Genomic DNA, 19607 nt, shown 5'->3' on the forward strand with positions numbered 1-19607 from the left:
TGACAGTTATAAACAGTGAAGAAAGAAGCAAAAGGGTGTGATGAAAGAAATTGGTTTATTGAAGCTGCTCATGCTGGTTGTAGAATAAAGATGGATAGATATACCTAAGGGTGTTAATAGTGGTGAAATCGGTATAATCAGTTGTGAAGTGGGTTTGGCCCAGAGGGAACTAGTCTCTTCTCTGCGCCAAATCTTGGGTCAATTCCATTCTCTTGGGAGGGTGGAACAGCTTCGAATAATCTTTGATGGATTCTTTGGAGTTCAGTGCACAAGGAACGTGGGTTTCTCTTGGTAAAAGAATCACAGTAACGAAGGTGGTGGTGATGATGGTGGAGGGTGTTGCCTGAGGAAGTTGAAGGTGATGGAACCTTGCAATTGGCTGAAGAGAAGAAAAGGAGAAAAAGGAGGAGAAAGAGGATAATGAACCTGCCACATGTGGTTGAAGACAGAGAGCTCTTCATTTCTTAAACAGAGGAAAACAGGGGAGTGGAGGGGAGGGAGAAAAAGGGATGCTTGTTGTGAAGGGTTATGGGAAAAAGATGATGAGGTGAGGTGACTTTATGGAAATGAAAATTGAAGAAAGTATTATTAATGCGAAGCAAGAGACACATGAGGGTGTGTAATGACCGAGAAAACGGAGGGGGCCTCACTCAATTAATTTTTGGGGTTTTGATTTTGTGTATTTAGTCACCAATCACATCCATCATCAAAGGAGTCACGAAGTTTATATGTGTAGGAGGAGGTGGGATGGGGCGTGTGTGGATGAAGAATAATGGATTTTGCTGGCTGCATTAACGTGGAATGAAATTCAAAGGTTTGTGACTTCCACGGGTTAGCCACACACACAAAGGAAGAAATAGAGAGAAAAAGGGTATTTTAGGTTTTGATGCTTTTAATGAATGTTGTTATGTGTGGATGCTTGTGTTTGACTAGTTGGTGTTCATGACGTAAACACAAAATATTTTCTTACTATTAATTCCTATTGTTTGATTTATAAAACAAAACAAAAAAAAAACACAATGTTCTACTAGAATAAAAAGGTGACTCTATTTCCATACATATTATCGAGATTATGGCACAAAGTCTTACAACAAAATCTGCAGATTTTAGTAATTTTAAAAGAGAGGAAAAATTATAGTATTTTAGTATCAGTATGACGAGGAAGGCAGAAGTGAAACTCCCATAAGAAATTATTCGAGAATCAAGCTAAGAAAAGAATGTGAAGAGTTAAAATAATATTGATGGATATACCAGGAGAGTAAATATTGAGGATTTTTTTTTTATTGATGGGTTTTAGACTTATGTTTATATGTTTTATCTTTATTTATATAGTATTCAATTTTTTTATTTTTATTTACGTGTGACTTTATTTCATATTTATCCTCCAACAAAATTCGGGGGATAAACACATAAGTGAACTTAACACTACACTTTAACTCAAAATTTTAAGACTTAGGTTTATGAGTCTTATCCTCACTTAGTGCTTAACCTTTTCATTCCTACTTCACCTCACACTTATACTCCAACAATCTTTCCCTAAATGCGAGTTTCTTTTACACGGTAGTCTCTCTTTCAAGTGGAAGTCATTTTTAATCCACTAGTATCCAATGGTGACCCTTAGAACTTAACCGTGACTGCTCCGATACTGCCTACTTTAGGGGTGTTCAAAACCAAACCAAATCAAATTGTTTGCAAATCACCAAACCGATCCAACAAAATCAAAAATCACTTAAATGGAAAAAATCATAAAATAAAAAATCTAAAAAACCGCATATTTTTTTGCGGTTTGGTTTGATTTTTGAAATTTATTATAAAAAATCGAACCAAACTGAACAAACCACATATTATAATTACATTGATTTTTATTGTTATAACTAATAATAAGTATTAAATAATTTATTACTTTTTATTTGCTTCAAGATGTATATTTTACTTTCATATGTTAAAAAGTATGTATTAATATTGCTAAAAAATAGTATTAAATATCAAGTGATGCATAAATTACTATTATGTTACAAAAATAATTGATAATATTATTTTATCTTAATGCTAAATAAAAGTGAAAATAATAATTTTTAACTAAAATGTGTTAAACAAAAATATAATAAAAATAAAATTCATTTTTAACATTATATAACATATTATAATTATGTAAGTTTAGTTAATAAACTTAAATTATGATAATAGATTTTAAAAAATAAATAAATAACAAGGTCAAATCGAACTAAACCGCACAAGATTGGTTTGATTCATATTTGATGTTATATTTAAATCGAATCAAATTGAACAACATTTTTATTTTATGTTTGGTTCAAATGAATTTTTGTCTAAAAATTGAGCCTAACCATGCCGTGAACACTTCTACCCTAGCCATTGTCGCCAACATGTTCTAGTACCTTGTACCGCCGCAAAGCCTGGGGGACTTGCTGCCTCACCTCCATGCATGGATTCACTCGTCAGGAAGACTTTTTGAGACAAGGGATCCTCATGTCCATGGATCCACTGCCAATCCATCTTACTCGTCTGAACTGGTCACTAAATCAAATCATCGTCTTTGATACCAATTGTTGTACAATCGAGGGGAGTAAAAGATCGGAAAGATTTTTACCAATGAATCATAAACAACCATATAAGTGAACTTGACACTACACTTCAATTTAAAACCTTAAGTCTCAATTTTATAAATCTTTCTATCACTTATATGGTGTTCAACCTTTCAATTTTATCTCATTTAAGTCTTTACCTTCAATAAATGTAAATGTACTGTAGTGTGCTATTCTGAAAACAAGAAGTCTTAATGAACGTCTTAGTAAACGTTAAACTAGGTGCGGTATGGTGATCAAGATTGAGTGAAAATTGCAAGTCGATGCAAAGGTCCCTTTTTAAAATTTTTGGTAGATTTAATTTTAAAGGCGACACGAGAGACATGTAGATAAGGTAATATTAGATTTAATTTTAAAGGAGTTGTATTTAATTTAAAATTAAATTTTAAGTGATATGATTTATATTCTAATGTTTTTATTATAAAAATAAGTTAATAATAAGTCTTAATATAAATATTTTACCCAATGCAAAAGTTATTTAATGCAAGATTAGTTATGGATTTTTAAAAAAATTATTTAACATGTTATTGATTTAAATAATACTGAACTTGAATCTCTTAAATAATATTTTGAGTTTAAGACTTACCAATGAAATAAATGTGATTAGAGAAAAGATATCACCAAAAAGAAGATTTTTTATAACAAAATAAATTATTAATAAAATAACACAATTATGATAACAATAATAATAATAGATATGTATAATGCTAATGGCATCTGATGGGGTGACTACGGGGAGTATTGGTAGTAATGATATTAAAATGATGATAATAGTGATAATTAAATTGGCCATTGTGTACTATTGGATAATTACTATCATTATACACTATTTAACAATAGCAACTTTTCCTAACATCTATTTTCAGTTGAACCATCAATAATCCATCCAAACTAGATTATATTATATTTTTTTCTAAACGCCAACTTGTTTTTTTGCTGCTGTTCAAAAGAACAAAAACAATTCCAAATAGGAACAAAATCTCTATCATTTGCCAAATGCTTTCAGTAACACATTGATGTGGAAAATCTTGAAACATACAAATGAATCACAAACAATAAATGAAAAAAATTCAATTGAGCAACAGTTTAAGCCTATCATCTGTCACGCACTTCACCCTACTAATTTGCGTGCACGCTGGTTGGCACCTTTGACTCGAGAATTCAGCTCATCCACATCGTCAGCAAGATGATCAAGAGCTTTGTTTTGCCTGCAGTTATCACAGTACATTGAACATTAGTGAATCAAATAGTTCTCTCACATAACACAACTATAGAAAAAAAGATGTTTACAACATCCATATCTTTCATGACAATGACTGCTTCAGCATTCAAAATATTTGGATTCGGATAGTCTGTAGTCAATTTTCAAGCATTCACACATTTAGTAATTCTAAAACGTCTTATGAAGATTAGACGGTTCATATTTTAAAATCTGAACCCTTTGATCTTCATCTTACGGCTATAAATCAAGTGACAGCGTGAATGCATGAAAATTTGACTACATTGAATCTGGTCCCGGTAATATTTTGTTCATTTGCTCTTCATTGTTAAGATATCAATTGCTCCACTCAATAAACAAAACATGGTAACACCCAACAATAAACAGTGTAACACAAATTCATAATAGTAAGAATACTTATTGAAGTATAACAAACAACTTACTTGTCAAGTTCAGATCCCATGCTAATTGCCATACCCTTCAAATCACCCAAGATGTCACTTAGATCTTCCAGTGCATCGTCTTGTTTAGCTTTCTCATACTGTATTAGTAACACCAATGAAACAATACAATGAAAATGTTGCTTGAGAAACCAATACATAATGATAGGCATAACAGAAAAGCACTTACATCAACTTTCTGATAGGCATCGGATGATTCATTAGGAGGTGTGGTAGGGGCTGAGCGTCCCTTAGGCAAAGGAGCTAAGCCCAACTTCTCCCTGTCTTCCTTACTATGTACATTCTTTTTGGATGGCTTATCTGTTCACACACCACATTACATTATAGTATTGTTTGTTGCTTGGTCTATGGAAGAAAATGACCAAAATGTTGAGTTATAAAAATGAAGGGTGAGAAGAAAACCTGGTGTAATTATAGGGCCTTGGATTTCCCTGGTCTTCTTTGGCTTCCAGGGTTTGGAGAACATGCCCCCAAGATTGTTTAGGAGTTTTTCACCCTATTGATCAGAGTGTAAATTTTTGGAATTATAAAAACTGTTGGAAAGAAACACAAATGAAATCATAACATTCATTCGCATCTACATTTCAATTTTAATTTTTTTTTCTAGTATAGTTCCATCTTCAAAGGGGTCTCTTAACTCATTCAGATAGCTTAGTATAGCATGAATCTCAATTCGCAACCATGATAGATTGTAATCACTAACTGTATTGGTCCATATCAAAACAACAACTGTAACCATAATTCAAAACCTTGGTGGCATCATAGGTATATACTATTATGGAGCAAAGTAACCTATGCTCTACCTGGGAAACCAATATCTATTTAAGATGTTCATCATTATCAGCAAAAGTATAATCAAAATGCCACAGAAGGGAAACAAGGCTGGATAGTTTTAATACATACAAAGGACAAAGCTTAGATGCAGTTTTCTAGGTGTTTTGGGTGTTATTCTCCAATCATAATTTGTGTTTTACCTAGTAATGCATGTAGTAAAGTATGTATTATAGATTAGTATAGGCTATTCGAGGTGAAACTCCAATTTTGATTATCTGTATTTAAGTTTAGTCCAAGTTGAAAATGGTAAAGGACATTGAAATGTTACCAAAATGCTTCTTACTAGAATATAAATAAACTTTTCATGATATCACTAAAAATAACCTAAACTTTGAACAAAAAGTTGAAGATAGAAATTAGACCAGATTCTCATACCCGGCTCAAATCCTTCTCAGTATCAACAACCATATTGTGAGTCCTGGTTATCTGCTCACCCTGCTGGTGCAACATGTCAAGGGTCCTTGTGGCATCCCCTCTGATGTCCTCAGCAATCCTCAAACAATTGTTGACACTCTTTGTTGTCTCCTCAGACTTGTACACTGCATAGTTTTCCAGCTCCTGAACACTTTGGTTCTCTAGCCCCCCAGAGTTGCTGAAACCATTCTTGTACCTGTCTTTGTCCTTTGATGCTGTGGATGAGGAAGGCTTCCTCCCCCAATCGTCGTCATCGTAGTCGAAATAGTTTCCTTTAGATTTTGGAACTGGCAGGACAGGTTCTGAAGCAGTTCTTTTTTCTGCAGTAAGGGTTGTCTTCTTATCTGATTCAGTTGGTGCTGGTGTTTTTCTAAACCCAAACATTTTCACCTTCTAGTACAAATCCAACAACTTAAAAAAGAAGGAATTTATGTTATTAACACAAGTTTAATTTTTATACACAAGTCTAAAGATTTTTACACACAGTCAATTAATTAAAAGTCGCCCTACATATAATAATCCACAAATAAATGACAGTGTAAATTTTTTTACTCTATTCTAAGTAAATTCATTAGCATGTGACATTACATTAAAATATTACATGACATGCACTTACCAAACCACAAAGATTGGTTTACTAAATCTGAAGGATTTAGGAAATATGAACCACAAATGCACACTTACTAAAGATAAAAATAAATAAAACCAATCTTAGTCAAATACATGAGGCAATTTTCTCAATTGTGGCTACTTTGAAGGGAAAAAAATCAGAGCCAAAAATGGAATATTATGTCACAGAAGCACACTAGAACAAAGAGGGTAAGAAAAGAAAGACACATTGAAATTCAGGAAAAAAAAAATGAACCAAGTTAACGTTTTGGTGCATACCGGAGCACCCACGATAACAATTGGATAGTAAAATTTATTAGAAATAAAAATAAAAAATCAACAATGAACTACATCTAACTTCCTAAAATCACTCGTTTACTTGCAGAAGAAGATAACAATAAAATCCCGTGCTTTCATGAACAAAAATGCTCATGCATTTTAAAAGTAAGACAAATGCAGTAAAAGAAAATCAAAATCTTGGCAGAGAACAACAACAATCAAAACCAACATTTTAAAATGGTCTACGATTTCGGCCAGAATGTCAAGATTTTAAGAGTATCTGAAACCACAATGCGACCACAGTTGTAGCCGTATTGACTGCATTTTCGTACAATATCAAGAAATGTGACAAAACTGAGACTTCCACACCACAATTTAAATAAAGCATCATTTTGATCGAAACCATGAAGGAGAATGCAACCAGCCTTGTACAAAACAAGAAGTTGTATTTGAAATGATTAAACTAAGTAAGACAATGCAATAAAAAAATCAAAACAATGAAGAATGCAAGTGAAAAATGAAAAAAATTGAGATGGACACCTGGAATTTGAGGACAACAAGGTTATGTTATGGAATGTGGTACACAAACCCAAACGTGGTGATGGGTTTGCGTACAAGAGAGGAACAAGCAACAGAAAAGGAACAGGGGATGGTCGAAACAGAACACAAGAGACTGAGAATTGTGTTGGGTTCGTTGAAAAATATGAAACAGATTGAAAGGCACCGCGAAAAAACAGAGAGACCTATGTGCCGTTTCATCCATGAACCACCATTTGACAATTCTAGACCGTTGCATTGGGAAACTAACTAATAGCCTTTTAATTCTTTTTTCCTTTCTTAATTCTTACTAAAAAAATTGATTGGTTGTTGTGTACTTTATTTATTTATTTTGAGTAATAGTTGCTTAATTGTTAGAGTTTAATAGTTATCCAAGTGTCTATCGTCAATGTAAAAACTTTTTTATTCTTGTTTATTTAAGATAATCATTAAAAAATTAATAAACTTATCATGTATAATAATTTATTATTAGATAATAATATAAAATTGATATGCATACCAATATATAACTTTTTAGTGAATGGATTCAAACTCATAATTTTTGTCCCTTTTGTTTCTTTTTTCATCATTATACTAATTTTATATCTTTTAAGGTTTTGAGTTCAAGTTTTAGATATGTGATTACATTGAATATTTAAAGGATGAACTTTGTTATTTATAATAATTCTACCCGATTTGAATATGATATATGATGATCTTCAATGGAGTGAAAAATATTTGTGATATAAAACAAAAAAATATATAACATATTTTTGCTCATTAGTATAATGCTTACACACTTTCATCGAATTATCCAACGTCATGCATGATAATATTTTCTTAATAATCATTTAAAGGCTTTTAAAATAGTTTTTAATTTGTTTACCATATAAAAATCTTTATTTTGAGAATCTATTAAAATTAAACCCCACATTCATTTAAAGGTTAAGATGAAGTTATTTGCATTATTATAAAAATATATATGGTTACATTAATTTATTTTTAAACAATTTGAACAATAATATGGAAAAAAATTGTAAAGAAAAATATATATGCAGTGGTGGACCTACACTATGGTGAGGGTGTGCACTTGCACCCCCTCATTTTTTAAAATTCACCAATAAATTTTCTTTTAAATTAAAAATTATAAATAAAATATTATATTTTTTTTATTTTATTTCATATATATTTATATAATTGAATCCACTGATTTTATTTTTTATAATTTGCTCCCACTAATTTAGGGTCTTGGTTCCGCCATTGTATATGTGTACGTCGAAAATATATTCAAGAGTGATGGATAAAATTATTTTCAATAGTTAAATATGGGTAACAAAATAATATATAGTTGATTATAAAGTTTAGGGGATATAGAAACTAAAAAGAAAAGAAATGAATGACTTCGATATCTTTGTAACAAAACACGATTATTTTGTATATTTGTTTGAATTACTTAAATAAAATTGTTAAAAATAAAATTATTAGAAATTAATTTATATGTATTTTTTATACAATGGAAAGATAAACAACTAAAACCTCAAGCTTATATATGTTTGAATATTACTTATGAATGATTTTTTGACAGAGTTATATATATATATATATATATATATATATATATGACAAATAGTTTTGTTTGAATTATATAAAAAGAGTAATTTTCTGATTAAGTAATATATGTGTTGTAAATATAAAGAAATTTTTTACTGTGGAAAACATTAACTTCCTCTAAAAAAATTAACTTATAGGATATTTTTTAATAATCAAATTATTAATACAAAGCATTCAATATCTTAACCATAATATTGACATAATGATGTAAGACATTATTATATTCACATATGGGAAAATAGTTTATTTAGAATTTATGTTCTATTTTTTTTGTGTATAAAATTTTCTTTAGTTAGTACAATAACGTATGAGGGGCATGGTTATTATTTGACTTAGGAAGATGTCCATGGTCTCTTACCAAAGAAAAAATAAAATATTTATTAACTTTGTCAATAATTTTTTGCTTGAAAACCTAGTTAGCTAGTTTTCATGCTATCTCTCCTTCTATTTAATAGAGAATATTTCCAATCTATTAAAATAATCTAAAATAATAAAATAAAAAATATTTATTTAAATTCTCTCATAATCACATATAAGAAAATATTATAAAAATATTATTGTGTGTGTAGATTCAATATATTAAAATTATTTTATATTTTTTGCATAAAATGCAACAATTTTTTTTAAATCAATTAATCAAATTCTTTTATTTACATTGTCTAAAAAATTTAATGTAACACTTTTATTCAAGGTCTAAGCTAAATTATCATCGGCCGAATATAAATGGGCTTCACTCTAGCTTTCAACTGGCCGCATGTCATACTTGAAATTTTGCCATTTACACTTCGATTTTACTAAGTACACCCCTTTTCCTTAAAATCTGAATTATTTAAAAGTTAAGAGAAATTATTTATACTGGATATAATGTCTTCAATGAAATGATAAAGCTATCTTTTCTCATTACTACTGGATTTAGAATCTTTGAATTTAGGATTAAAGATTAACATCAACTGCTTTTACAGCTGGCAATAGTAACACTAATAATTTAACGTATGATTCCCCCTCCTTCACTTGTTGGGCTTGAAAATGGAATAATATATGGATGTGTTAAAATTTTAAAATGGAAAAAGAAAAGGCCGAAAATTAGACTAGGGTCACATAGATGCCTAATTAAAAAAATTAACAAGAATGAGTATTTTTAACCCGTGTATTAAAAAAATATTGATTTTATACAACTAAAACTAATAATTTATAATAATTCAATATTTTTAAATATATAAATTATATTATGATTAAAATTTATAATAAATATATTTTTAAATTATAAACTATATTTTAGATTTATAATAAATAATTTATGTATTGTTATTTTTAATTATTGATAATTTCTTTCAAAAAAACATTCCAATTCAAGTTAGAACTAAATGTTGAAAATGATAGTTTTTAGTGTTATTTGAAATACTATTTGAGTAATATTTTTTACAAAATTAGCTTTTAGTTTTTTATATTTTATTCTTGTTTTATTCTTAAAATATTTATTAAATTTTCTTATTATTCCTTTTGAAAAAACATGATTTTATTATTTTAACCATTGCACTATTAATTTCATACATTTTTTTAATTACACTATTTTCTTTTAACCATTGTGCTATTTATAATATTTAATTTATTATTTCACAATTATACTTCATAAAATTGACAATGATGAGTGTTAAATTTATTTTATTTTTCTATTATTTTTGAAAATTTAATTATATTTAATAATTTATTTTAACTACTATGCTAATTAACATATAAAAGTACAATGTCTACTTAAGTATATTAAATATGTTTTTATTTCCTTGACTTTATTTTGGAGGATTCAAAATATATATTTTTTAATCCCTCAAATTTACTCTAGGAGAGACTAAAAACAATTTTCTGTAAATATGAAGGACGGAAAAAAAAATTTAATTGGGGATCGAAACCAAAAATATCTCAAATTTGAGAAACTAAATATATATATAAATCTATAATATATGATACTTTGTATCTCATACAGCTTTATAGGTGTATTTTCTATTAATTACATATTAATGATTTGCTTTCAATTTTTTTTTCTTTTCCCTAAATTTAGGCTATATTTGATTGTATCTTAAAGAAAATCAAGATTGATATTGAATTATTGCAGCTTAATAATAAATATTTTAAATTTAAATTTTAGATATATAATTATGTTAAATAATGAGAAGAGCTAAGAGTTTTATAACTCATCATAATCCTATACAACTTAGATAAAATTGTTCCTGATAGAGAATATCTGTCAAAGTATACAAAAACAAACACATGATACACCAAAAATCATTTCCCGAAGATCTGGAAGGAAAAGTCAACAAAACGTGTGCTTTAAACGTGGACAAGATGATAAATTGTACCTTATATATTGCTAGAGACACCCTAGGAGAATGAGATTGTCTCACATCCTCCCCCGCAAAATCTTTTAAAATTTTCTTGATCTGTTTCACCATCGCATATTCGCATCTATTCCTTTCATCTTCATCTAATAATTTTATTTTTAATTTTAATTTGGTGACTTGGCACAAGCGGATTAATTAGACATATAACATAAAATTGTTAATGCATTTTCACTTAATAATTTAGCTTTTCAAATAGATTGTGAAAGGTTTCTTTTCTTTATTAGATTTTTTTTTAACTCAACTGCCAGCTGCAAACTCAACAGCCCCAAGTAAGTGACTGATGTCTCGAAAAATATTCTTAAGAGACTGATTTCTCAATATAAATGGTTATATATAGAGAGAGAGAAAGAGAGGCTTGAGGATAAAATTCTAGGTCACCTGCTTAAAAAACATGACTATTTGTTAATCATATCACAAATTAATTAAAAAAGGAAGGATGCACCTGACTTAATTGGCTTGTTTATGATTTGTAAGCATATGAACTTGCAACTTGTGTTATTTTTTTTATAAAGTTTCAAGTCAAAAGATAAGGTGTATTTAATATATAGTGAAAATTGAATTTTTACTTTTAAGGTTTAGGTGATTTAAATGCAAAGTAGAAAATTATATTTTACTAGATGAAGCTTATTTGAATGAATGCATTGAAAGTTATTTTTTGTTTCAACTTTCTAGATAACTTATTTATTATAGTTGATGACAATCTTCACTATAAACGAATAAGAGAATTAGTGGAAAAGATACACATGAAGAGAAAGTGTGTGAGAAGAGAGATTGTGAAATAAAATAACTTTGTTGAGAGAAAAGTATCTTTGTATGAGAGTATTGTCATCTCTTGTAACCATTGAGTGAAGTACTCAGGTTTGTAGAGTGATACACAATTTAGGATGGGTTACAATCTTGTAATCACTTTTGCAATTGTGAAATACTTTTGAGATAGTTCCGTGGACGTAGGCAAGAGGTGCCGAATCTCGCTAAATTCTTGTGTTCATTATTATTTTTCCTACGGTACAATCTTTGTTGTGTGCTCACGATCCTTTGTAAGTGTGGGTAATTTTGTTTGAGGGAGCATTGATTATCCAACAGTGGTATCAGAGCTATGGCCGAGAGCACACAAAGGTTCAAGATACCATTACTTGATGGAAAAATAAATTTTATGATTTGGCAGAGTACTATTCAACACCTTTTGGTGCATCAAGGTCTTGATCAAGCGTTAGAAGATGAAAGGCCGACTTCTATAAATGAAACCAAGTGGACTAAGATCCAAAGGAAGGTTGTGAGCACGATTCGGTTAGCCCTTGCTCCTAAGATAAAACACAACGTGTTGAAGGAGACAACACCGAAGGCCTTGTGGGAGAAACTCGAGAATATCTATGCATCAAAGTCGCTAACTAATCGCCTTTGTTTGAAGATGGAGTTGTATAAACTCAAAATGGAGATGTTAGGAGATCTCCATGACCATATCAACAAGTTCAATCAACTAGTAAGTGTAGAAGCAAAGCTTCATGGTGAATCAAAGGTGATTCAAAGGTGTTTTGATGATAACAATGATGATGACAAAGGTGATGCAAAAAAGCTCAAAGATCAATCAAAGAACAACTCAAGTGAATCAAGAACAATTCAAGAGTTCAAGATAAGAATCAAGAAGAATTCAAGACTCAAGAAGAAAGTTTAGAGTCAAGAATCAAGATTTAAGGTTCAAGAATCAAGATCAATATTCAAGACTCAAGAATCAAGAGAAGGCTTAATCAAGATAAGTATGAAAAGTTTTTCTCAAAAATTGAGTAGCACATGATTTTTCTCAAAACATGTTTACCAAAGAGTTTTTACTCTCTGGTAATCGATTACCAGATTGTTGTAATCGAATACCAGTGGCAAAATTGTTTTGAAAAATTTTTCAAATTGAATTTACAACGTTCCAATTAATTTCAAAAAGCTGTAATCGATTACAATGTTTTGGTAATCGATTACCAGTGCCTTTGAACGTTGAAATTCAAATTCAAATGTGAAGAGTCACATCCTTTCACATAAAAGCTTTGTGTAATCGATTACACTTATTTGGTAATCGATTACCAGCGACTGTTTCTGAATAAATCAAAAGATGTAACTCTTCAAAAGGTTTTTGACTTTTTCAAATTAGTTTTAAGTTTTTCTAAAAGTTATAACTCTTCTAAATGGTCCTCTTGGCCAAACATGAAGAGTCTATAAATGCAAGGCTTTGATTTGCTTTTCAATACATTTTTTGACACTTATTCAATCAATCTTTTACAAGCCCTGAATCTCTTTGAACTTCTTCTTCTTCTTCTTCTTTGTGCCAAAAGCTTTCCAAAGTTTTTCTGGTTTTCTAAACCTTGAAAACTTGTGCTATTCATCTTTTCATTCTCTTCTCCCTTTGCCAAAAAGAATTCGCCAAGGACTAACCACCTGAATTCTTTTTGTGTCTCTCTTCTCTCTTTTCCAAAAGAACAAAGGACTAACCGCCTGAATTCTTTTGTGTCTCCCTTCTCCCTTGTCAAAGAATTCAATAAGACACAGTCTGAGAATTCTTTTGATTCTTTCCATTCCCTTATACAAAAGTGTTCAAAGGACTAACCGCCTGAGAATTCTTTTGTATCCCCATTCACAAAGTATCAAAGGTTTAACCGCCTAAGATCTTTGTCTTAACACATTGGAGGGTACATCCTTTGTGGTACAAGTAGAGGGTACATCTACTTGGGTTTGACTGAGAACAAGAGAAGGTACATCTCTTGTGGATCAGTTCTAGTGGAGGGTACATCCACTAGGTTCAAAGAGAACAAGGGTGGGTACATCCCTTATGGATCTTTGCTTGTAAAAGGATTTTTACAAGGTTGAAAGAAATCTCAAGGACCGCAGGTCGCTTGGGGACTGGATGTAGGCACGGGTTGTTGCCGAACCAGTATAAAAACTCTTGTGTGTTTGTTTCCTTCTTCCCTACTCTTTTACTTTCCGCTATGCATTTAATTTCCGCTTTTACTTTCTGTTAAGTTTCTCTTCTACTCCTCATTCTCTTAACAATTTAGTAAAAGCCTTAGAAGAGTAATTTTTTAATTAGTAAAGGTTTAGGAATAATTAATTCAACCCCCTCTTCTTAATTATTCTGAGGCCACTCGATCCAACAGTAAGCCAATTGTTGAATGCAGATGATAATCTGATGAGGAGCATGCATTGTTGTTGTTGGTCTCACTACCAAGCTCCTTCTAAGCTTTGGTTCAAACATTGCTTGTGGGAAGATCAACTTTGAAGTTGGATGAGGTGATCGTCGCTCTTAGAGAATGATGAGAGTTGAAAATGTTGATGATGAACACCATGCATTAGTTGTGGTGGAGTCTGAGCGAGGGAGGAATCATCCAAGGAGACATGATGAGCCAAGAGAAAAATCAAAATTAAAATTGCGTCTGTGACGAGATATGAGTAACATGCAATGTTACTATTGCGATGAGAATGGTCATATGCAAGCGAGGTGCAAAAAAATGAAGGAAGACTTGAAGAAATTAAGAGATATGAACAAAGATGACACCAACTCCCAAGCTAATGTAATAAAAAGTGTTGAAGATGAAAATGATGTGTTTTTTGCAACAAACGATAAGGTTGCTAAAACAAAATGGGTGATGGATTCTGCTGCCTCAAATCACATTTGTAGAGATTGAGAAATGTTTGACACTTTGAAAATCGATGGAGAATTCAATCATTTCAAGCTAGAAAATGGTAGAAAAATGAAGGTTGAAGGCATAGGGAGTGTGAGGATGAATCTCTACGATGGTGCTATTCGAACTTTCTCAAATGTGAGGTTTGTAACTTCTGTTGTTGTCAATATCATTTCTATAGGGGAGACGATATCACAAGGGTAAAAGTATGTTGGTTCAAAGTGGGGATGCAAAGTGTACAGGGGGAGACACTTGGTGTAGCGAAGATAGAAAAATAAAGGTAACCTTGCTATTTAGATGGACAAGCCTTGACGAGGAACCATGATAACAAAGTGAAGAAGAAAGTGAAGTTTTCTAATGTTGTAGAAGTGTTGGGAGATACTTTTGTTGGAGGGGGAGTTTATTCACTTTCAAATTGATCAAATGATATTTCTCTTTTGGCTTGAGGGAGAGAATTGTAGAGTTTCAAGCCAAAAGATAAAGTGCATTTAATGCATAGTAGAAATTGAATTTTTACCACTAAGGTTTAAGTGGTTTAAAAGCAAAGTGGAAGATTACATTTTACTAGATGAAGCTTATTTGAATGGATGCATTAAAAGTTGTTTTTTTTTCAACTTCCAAGAGAACTTATTTATTATAGTTGGTGACAATCTTCATTATAAATAGTGAAGAGAATTAGTGGAGAAGATACACATGAATAGAGAGTATGTGAGAAGAGAGATTGTGAAACAAAGTCACTTTGTTGAGAGAAAAATGTCTTTGTGTGAGAGTGTTGTCATCTCTTGTAACTATTGAGTGGGGTACTCGGGTTTGTAGAGTGATACACAATTTATGGTGAGTTACAATCTTGTAATCATTTACTTTTGAGACGGTTTCGTGGACATAGGTAAAAGGTATCGAACTACGCTATATTCTTGTGTTCATTATTATTTTTCCTATGGTGTAATCTTTATTGTGTTCTCACGATCCTTTGTAGGTGTAGGTAATTTTGTTTGAGGGAACGTTGATTATCCAATAATTTTAGACTTCATGTCTCATCCTCTTATGTGCATATCTTTATACATGACAAACAAACCCGTATTCATTTGTACTATCCTGCATCCATCCCCCAGAGACAGAGCCAACATTCATTTACAAGAGAGATCGACTATGTAAACAAAAAATCATTCAAAAATTATATACACACAAATTTTTATACAAAATCTTGATAATATGATGTTTCAAAATGTTAATTACATGAATTATTTATCAAAACATGGAATGTCTTTCTTGTATGACACGAAAATCATCTATAATTAAATCTACACTAAACTTTCATAATTTGCTTTTCAATGTATACTAAGAGACAATCATTCAAGACCGTTATTAAGTGTAATCTTGATTATATTCATAACTAAAAAACACGGTGAGTGTAGTAACTGGAAAATAAGGGGACATTTGGTAGGAGAGAAATTTTTTATTTCTTGAGAATCATAGGTTAGAAAACTTAGTTTTCCATGTTTGCTATACATTTTTTAAAAATAACTTTCTCATGGGGAGGAGAAAATCTTACTTCTCGAGTTTAATTTTTATTGTATTACAATAAAAATATCATATTATTCTTTATTAAATTATATAATATGATAAATAATTAAAATAATTATAAAATATGTAATTCTTTAATTCCTAAAAAACTTATCTAAAAATTATTAATGGTCAAACATACAAATTTTATTCATTATGAAGAAACACAATTTCTAAAAATCATGAATCCTAGTAATCATATTTCGAGACATGAGAAAACTTCAAACCAATCAAACGTTCCTCTAAAAGTAAACACCAAGAGGTGGATAAACTTGTGTTTTTTTTTTTTTTTTCTAGTTTTTCTAAAAGTAAACACCCTATATTCACTGAGAGAGTGATTTCCTAAATTGCTAAATTGCAAATTTACAATCTCAATTTTGTGTTTCCAGAATATAAGTGATGCAATAATGTGGATAATGGCAAAATACGAGTGGAACAAGTAGTTTTTATTGGAAGCAACTCAATTCACAAAAAAGACAGCCACAACAAAGACCTGCTACCCACGTCTAGTATTTAAAGTATAAAATCACATTTTATCTCTTTTTGATATAGGATAATAGGATAAAATTTTATCTATTGAGTAAATAAATATTGATAAAATTACAGATATGAAATTTAAAATATAAAAGTAAATAAAATCTTTTTTTATAAGATAAAAGTTATTATTAATATTTGTTAAATCAGTTCTTGCTAAAAAGAAGCAATTCACTATTTGCCAAACCAATAGATGATACTGCACCTCCTTTACTGCGTCATTCCCATATTAAAAATTTATCCTTTCTAAAGTAGATAAAAAATACTAATGTTATTTTTTTTTCTCTTTTTAACTTAGGATAACTATCATTAAATAAAATTTGTTTAAGTATCATTCAATAATAAAAATATTTTATATTAACCCACCCATTAACATAGCTTCGTCCCTGTCCTTCCCAATTTTGATAGATAATCCTTATTTTGATCGGACACGAGCACATGTATGGATAATATTCGATTTCTTTAGATTGGACGGGAAGGGAAACGAAAATAATTATATATCTACCCTTATTATATCAGACACATATAATTATTAAATTACTCTTATTTTATAGATGTATATTACTTCTTTTATCTTTTATTATAAGATATAATTGACTAATTCATGTTTATTAAAAAAGTTGACTAATTTAATTATTAGCATTAAATTTATCTATAGTTATAATATTTTTACAAATTTATTCTTAATTTAATTGAAATTTTTTTTATCCCTGTATCCATCGAGAGAAAGAGATTATTATGATATGATTTATTTTTTTTTAAAAATTATTGGATAAGGATGGATAGGGGACTATGACTATCCAATCCGAATAGGACAGACAGGGATGAGAAGAAAATAATCCGATGTAAATGATTTTGGGAAATCACATATCAGTTCCGGTCCTGGCCCGTTGCGGTGTCTACATCTCCTTACTCGGGTCAGATTTGGGTAATGATGATGTCCTCAAAGCAATTTATCGAGTGGAATTTTCTGAATTCAAGTACATCACTTCCTTGGCTATTGTTAGATTTTCCAATAGTTAGCGATCTATTGTGAACGCCTTCACATTGAGATGCAATTGGTAATCTTGCTGGTTTCTTGTCATACAATGATGCAAATTGTGGCCCAATTGAGTGGCCAATTCATTGTGTGGTCATTAATACTTGTGTAGCCATATAGCATGCTTGACTACCCAACCCAATAAACGTATTCTTTAAAATTGATAAAATATCTGTATCATACTCAAAACATGTATATGTATATGCATGACATAGATAGATTGAATAATTGTTATCCTAAGCATTAATATTCAAGTACCTTTGATTTAGAAAAAAAAGACAAGTTAAATGTAATTTTTTAATTAGTATTGGTTTCTGTAATACACATAACAAAAGTTTGTATTAAAAATCTAACATCAGTTACTGAAATAAAACTTCAATTTTAATAGAAAAATAGTACTAAAACATTTTAAGAACTTCATTTAAATTTTGCTTCAAAAGAAAATTTGACCTAGTTATAGGCTATAGGCAACTTTATACCTAAAACATTATTGAAGATTGAGATTGTAGACATGATTTCTTTCCTTATTTTGGTTGGCAATCCTTGATTCTAGGCATAAGTTTTACTAGGCAAATATTGATTTATTATCTGTTAATATTCTCTCAGGGGGTTTTATGTGTATACTTTTTTGTATTTAAGATTCTTGATGTATTTCTTCTCTATATATATATTTATCATCCAAGAGAATGAAAAGCAACAAAGGGAATTAGCCTTCTTTTACATTGTATCAGAGCCTATTCTAATGGATCCCTACGGTTGTCACGCTCTAGGCCTGACCCCCTTGAGCGGAAGGGAAGGTGTGGTGAAAGTCCCATATGGCGGAGGAGCCATGAGGAAAAATGGGGCATGATGAAGTCCCGCATCGAATGAAGATAGTGTCGAGATAAGCTATATAAGTGGGGAGTAATCCTCACTTTACAAATCGGTTTTGTAGGGTTGAGCTAAACTCACGAACCACCCACTTTCTAACAAACACCATTGTCTTTGAAGGTTCTAAAGATTCTCTAGCTATGATTGTGAAGTGTTTTTTTTTATTATTTTGGCTTAGGTTAATGGCTCTCTCCCTATTCATAGCGGGACCTCCCCACTTGAAATAGTGATCATTATATTGAGTGTTTATGTTCGTGACAACGAAGCCAATATCCAGCTGTATACTTGTCAACTCCTAAAACTTCATGTTTTAATGGATAAATAGTTATTTTCCATCAACGAATATGTAGAGAATTGATAAATTCATTTCAAAAAATGAAAATTCAAATTTTAGTCATCAAAACTAGAAAAAATATGAAAAATTCATTCATCTGTTAACTTCCGTTTGTTATCGTTAATGAAAGAGCTTGCATGACACAAAGAAACGAAAATGTCACAAAAATAATTGCCAGCATGACTTCTAAATACATTGGACCAAAATGTGAGTAAGTTACCATTGGATCAAAATGTCAGTAATTTTCAATGGACCAAAATGTCAATACATTTCCATTGAACCAAAACGTCAGTAAGTTATCATTGGACCAAAATGTCAGTAATTTTTCATTGGATCAAAATGTCAATACTTTTTCATTGGACTAATTTGTTAGACCCCAAGTTTCGTTTCATTTAAGGATAAAATATAATTTAATCTTTATTTTTCTCCATTTTTTTATCGTTGCAAGCATAATATTAAAATAAACCCTTAAAAAAATATGGAAGCAAACATAATAATGATGAATAAGCATAATTTCTTTAACAAACATTGTAACTCAAATGCAACCACAACAACACTAGTAACATTTTTTAAAATTTGATTAATTATTTTTATTGTTGCTTACAAGTTATTTATGTAAGATGTTACATATTTGTAGGATGA

General features: G+C 30.3%; 1 protein-coding gene across 1 annotated transcript; it reads right to left on the bottom strand.

Annotated features, from left to right (window-relative positions):
* Nucleotides 1–3491: 3491 nt before the first annotated feature.
* Nucleotides 3492–7131, bottom strand: LOC100804448 (putative SNAP25 homologous protein SNAP30). The gene is made up of 6 exons (XM_003517776.4): nt 6960–7131; nt 5493–5942; nt 4686–4779; nt 4453–4583; nt 4266–4363; nt 3492–3811 (listed from the first exon to the last, which is right to left on the bottom strand). Exons 2-6 carry the CDS (start codon nt 5913–5915, stop codon nt 3715–3717), a joined length of 843 nt encoding a protein of 280 aa, XP_003517824.1. The 5' UTR covers nt 5916–5942; nt 6960–7131; the 3' UTR covers nt 3492–3714.
* Nucleotides 7132–19607: the final 12476 nt, after the last annotated feature.

This window comes from Glycine max, chromosome 1, assembly GCF_000004515.6.
Source record: "Glycine max cultivar Williams 82 chromosome 1, Glycine_max_v4.0, whole genome shotgun sequence".
NCBI lineage: Eukaryota > Viridiplantae > Streptophyta > Magnoliopsida > Fabales > Fabaceae > Glycine > Glycine max.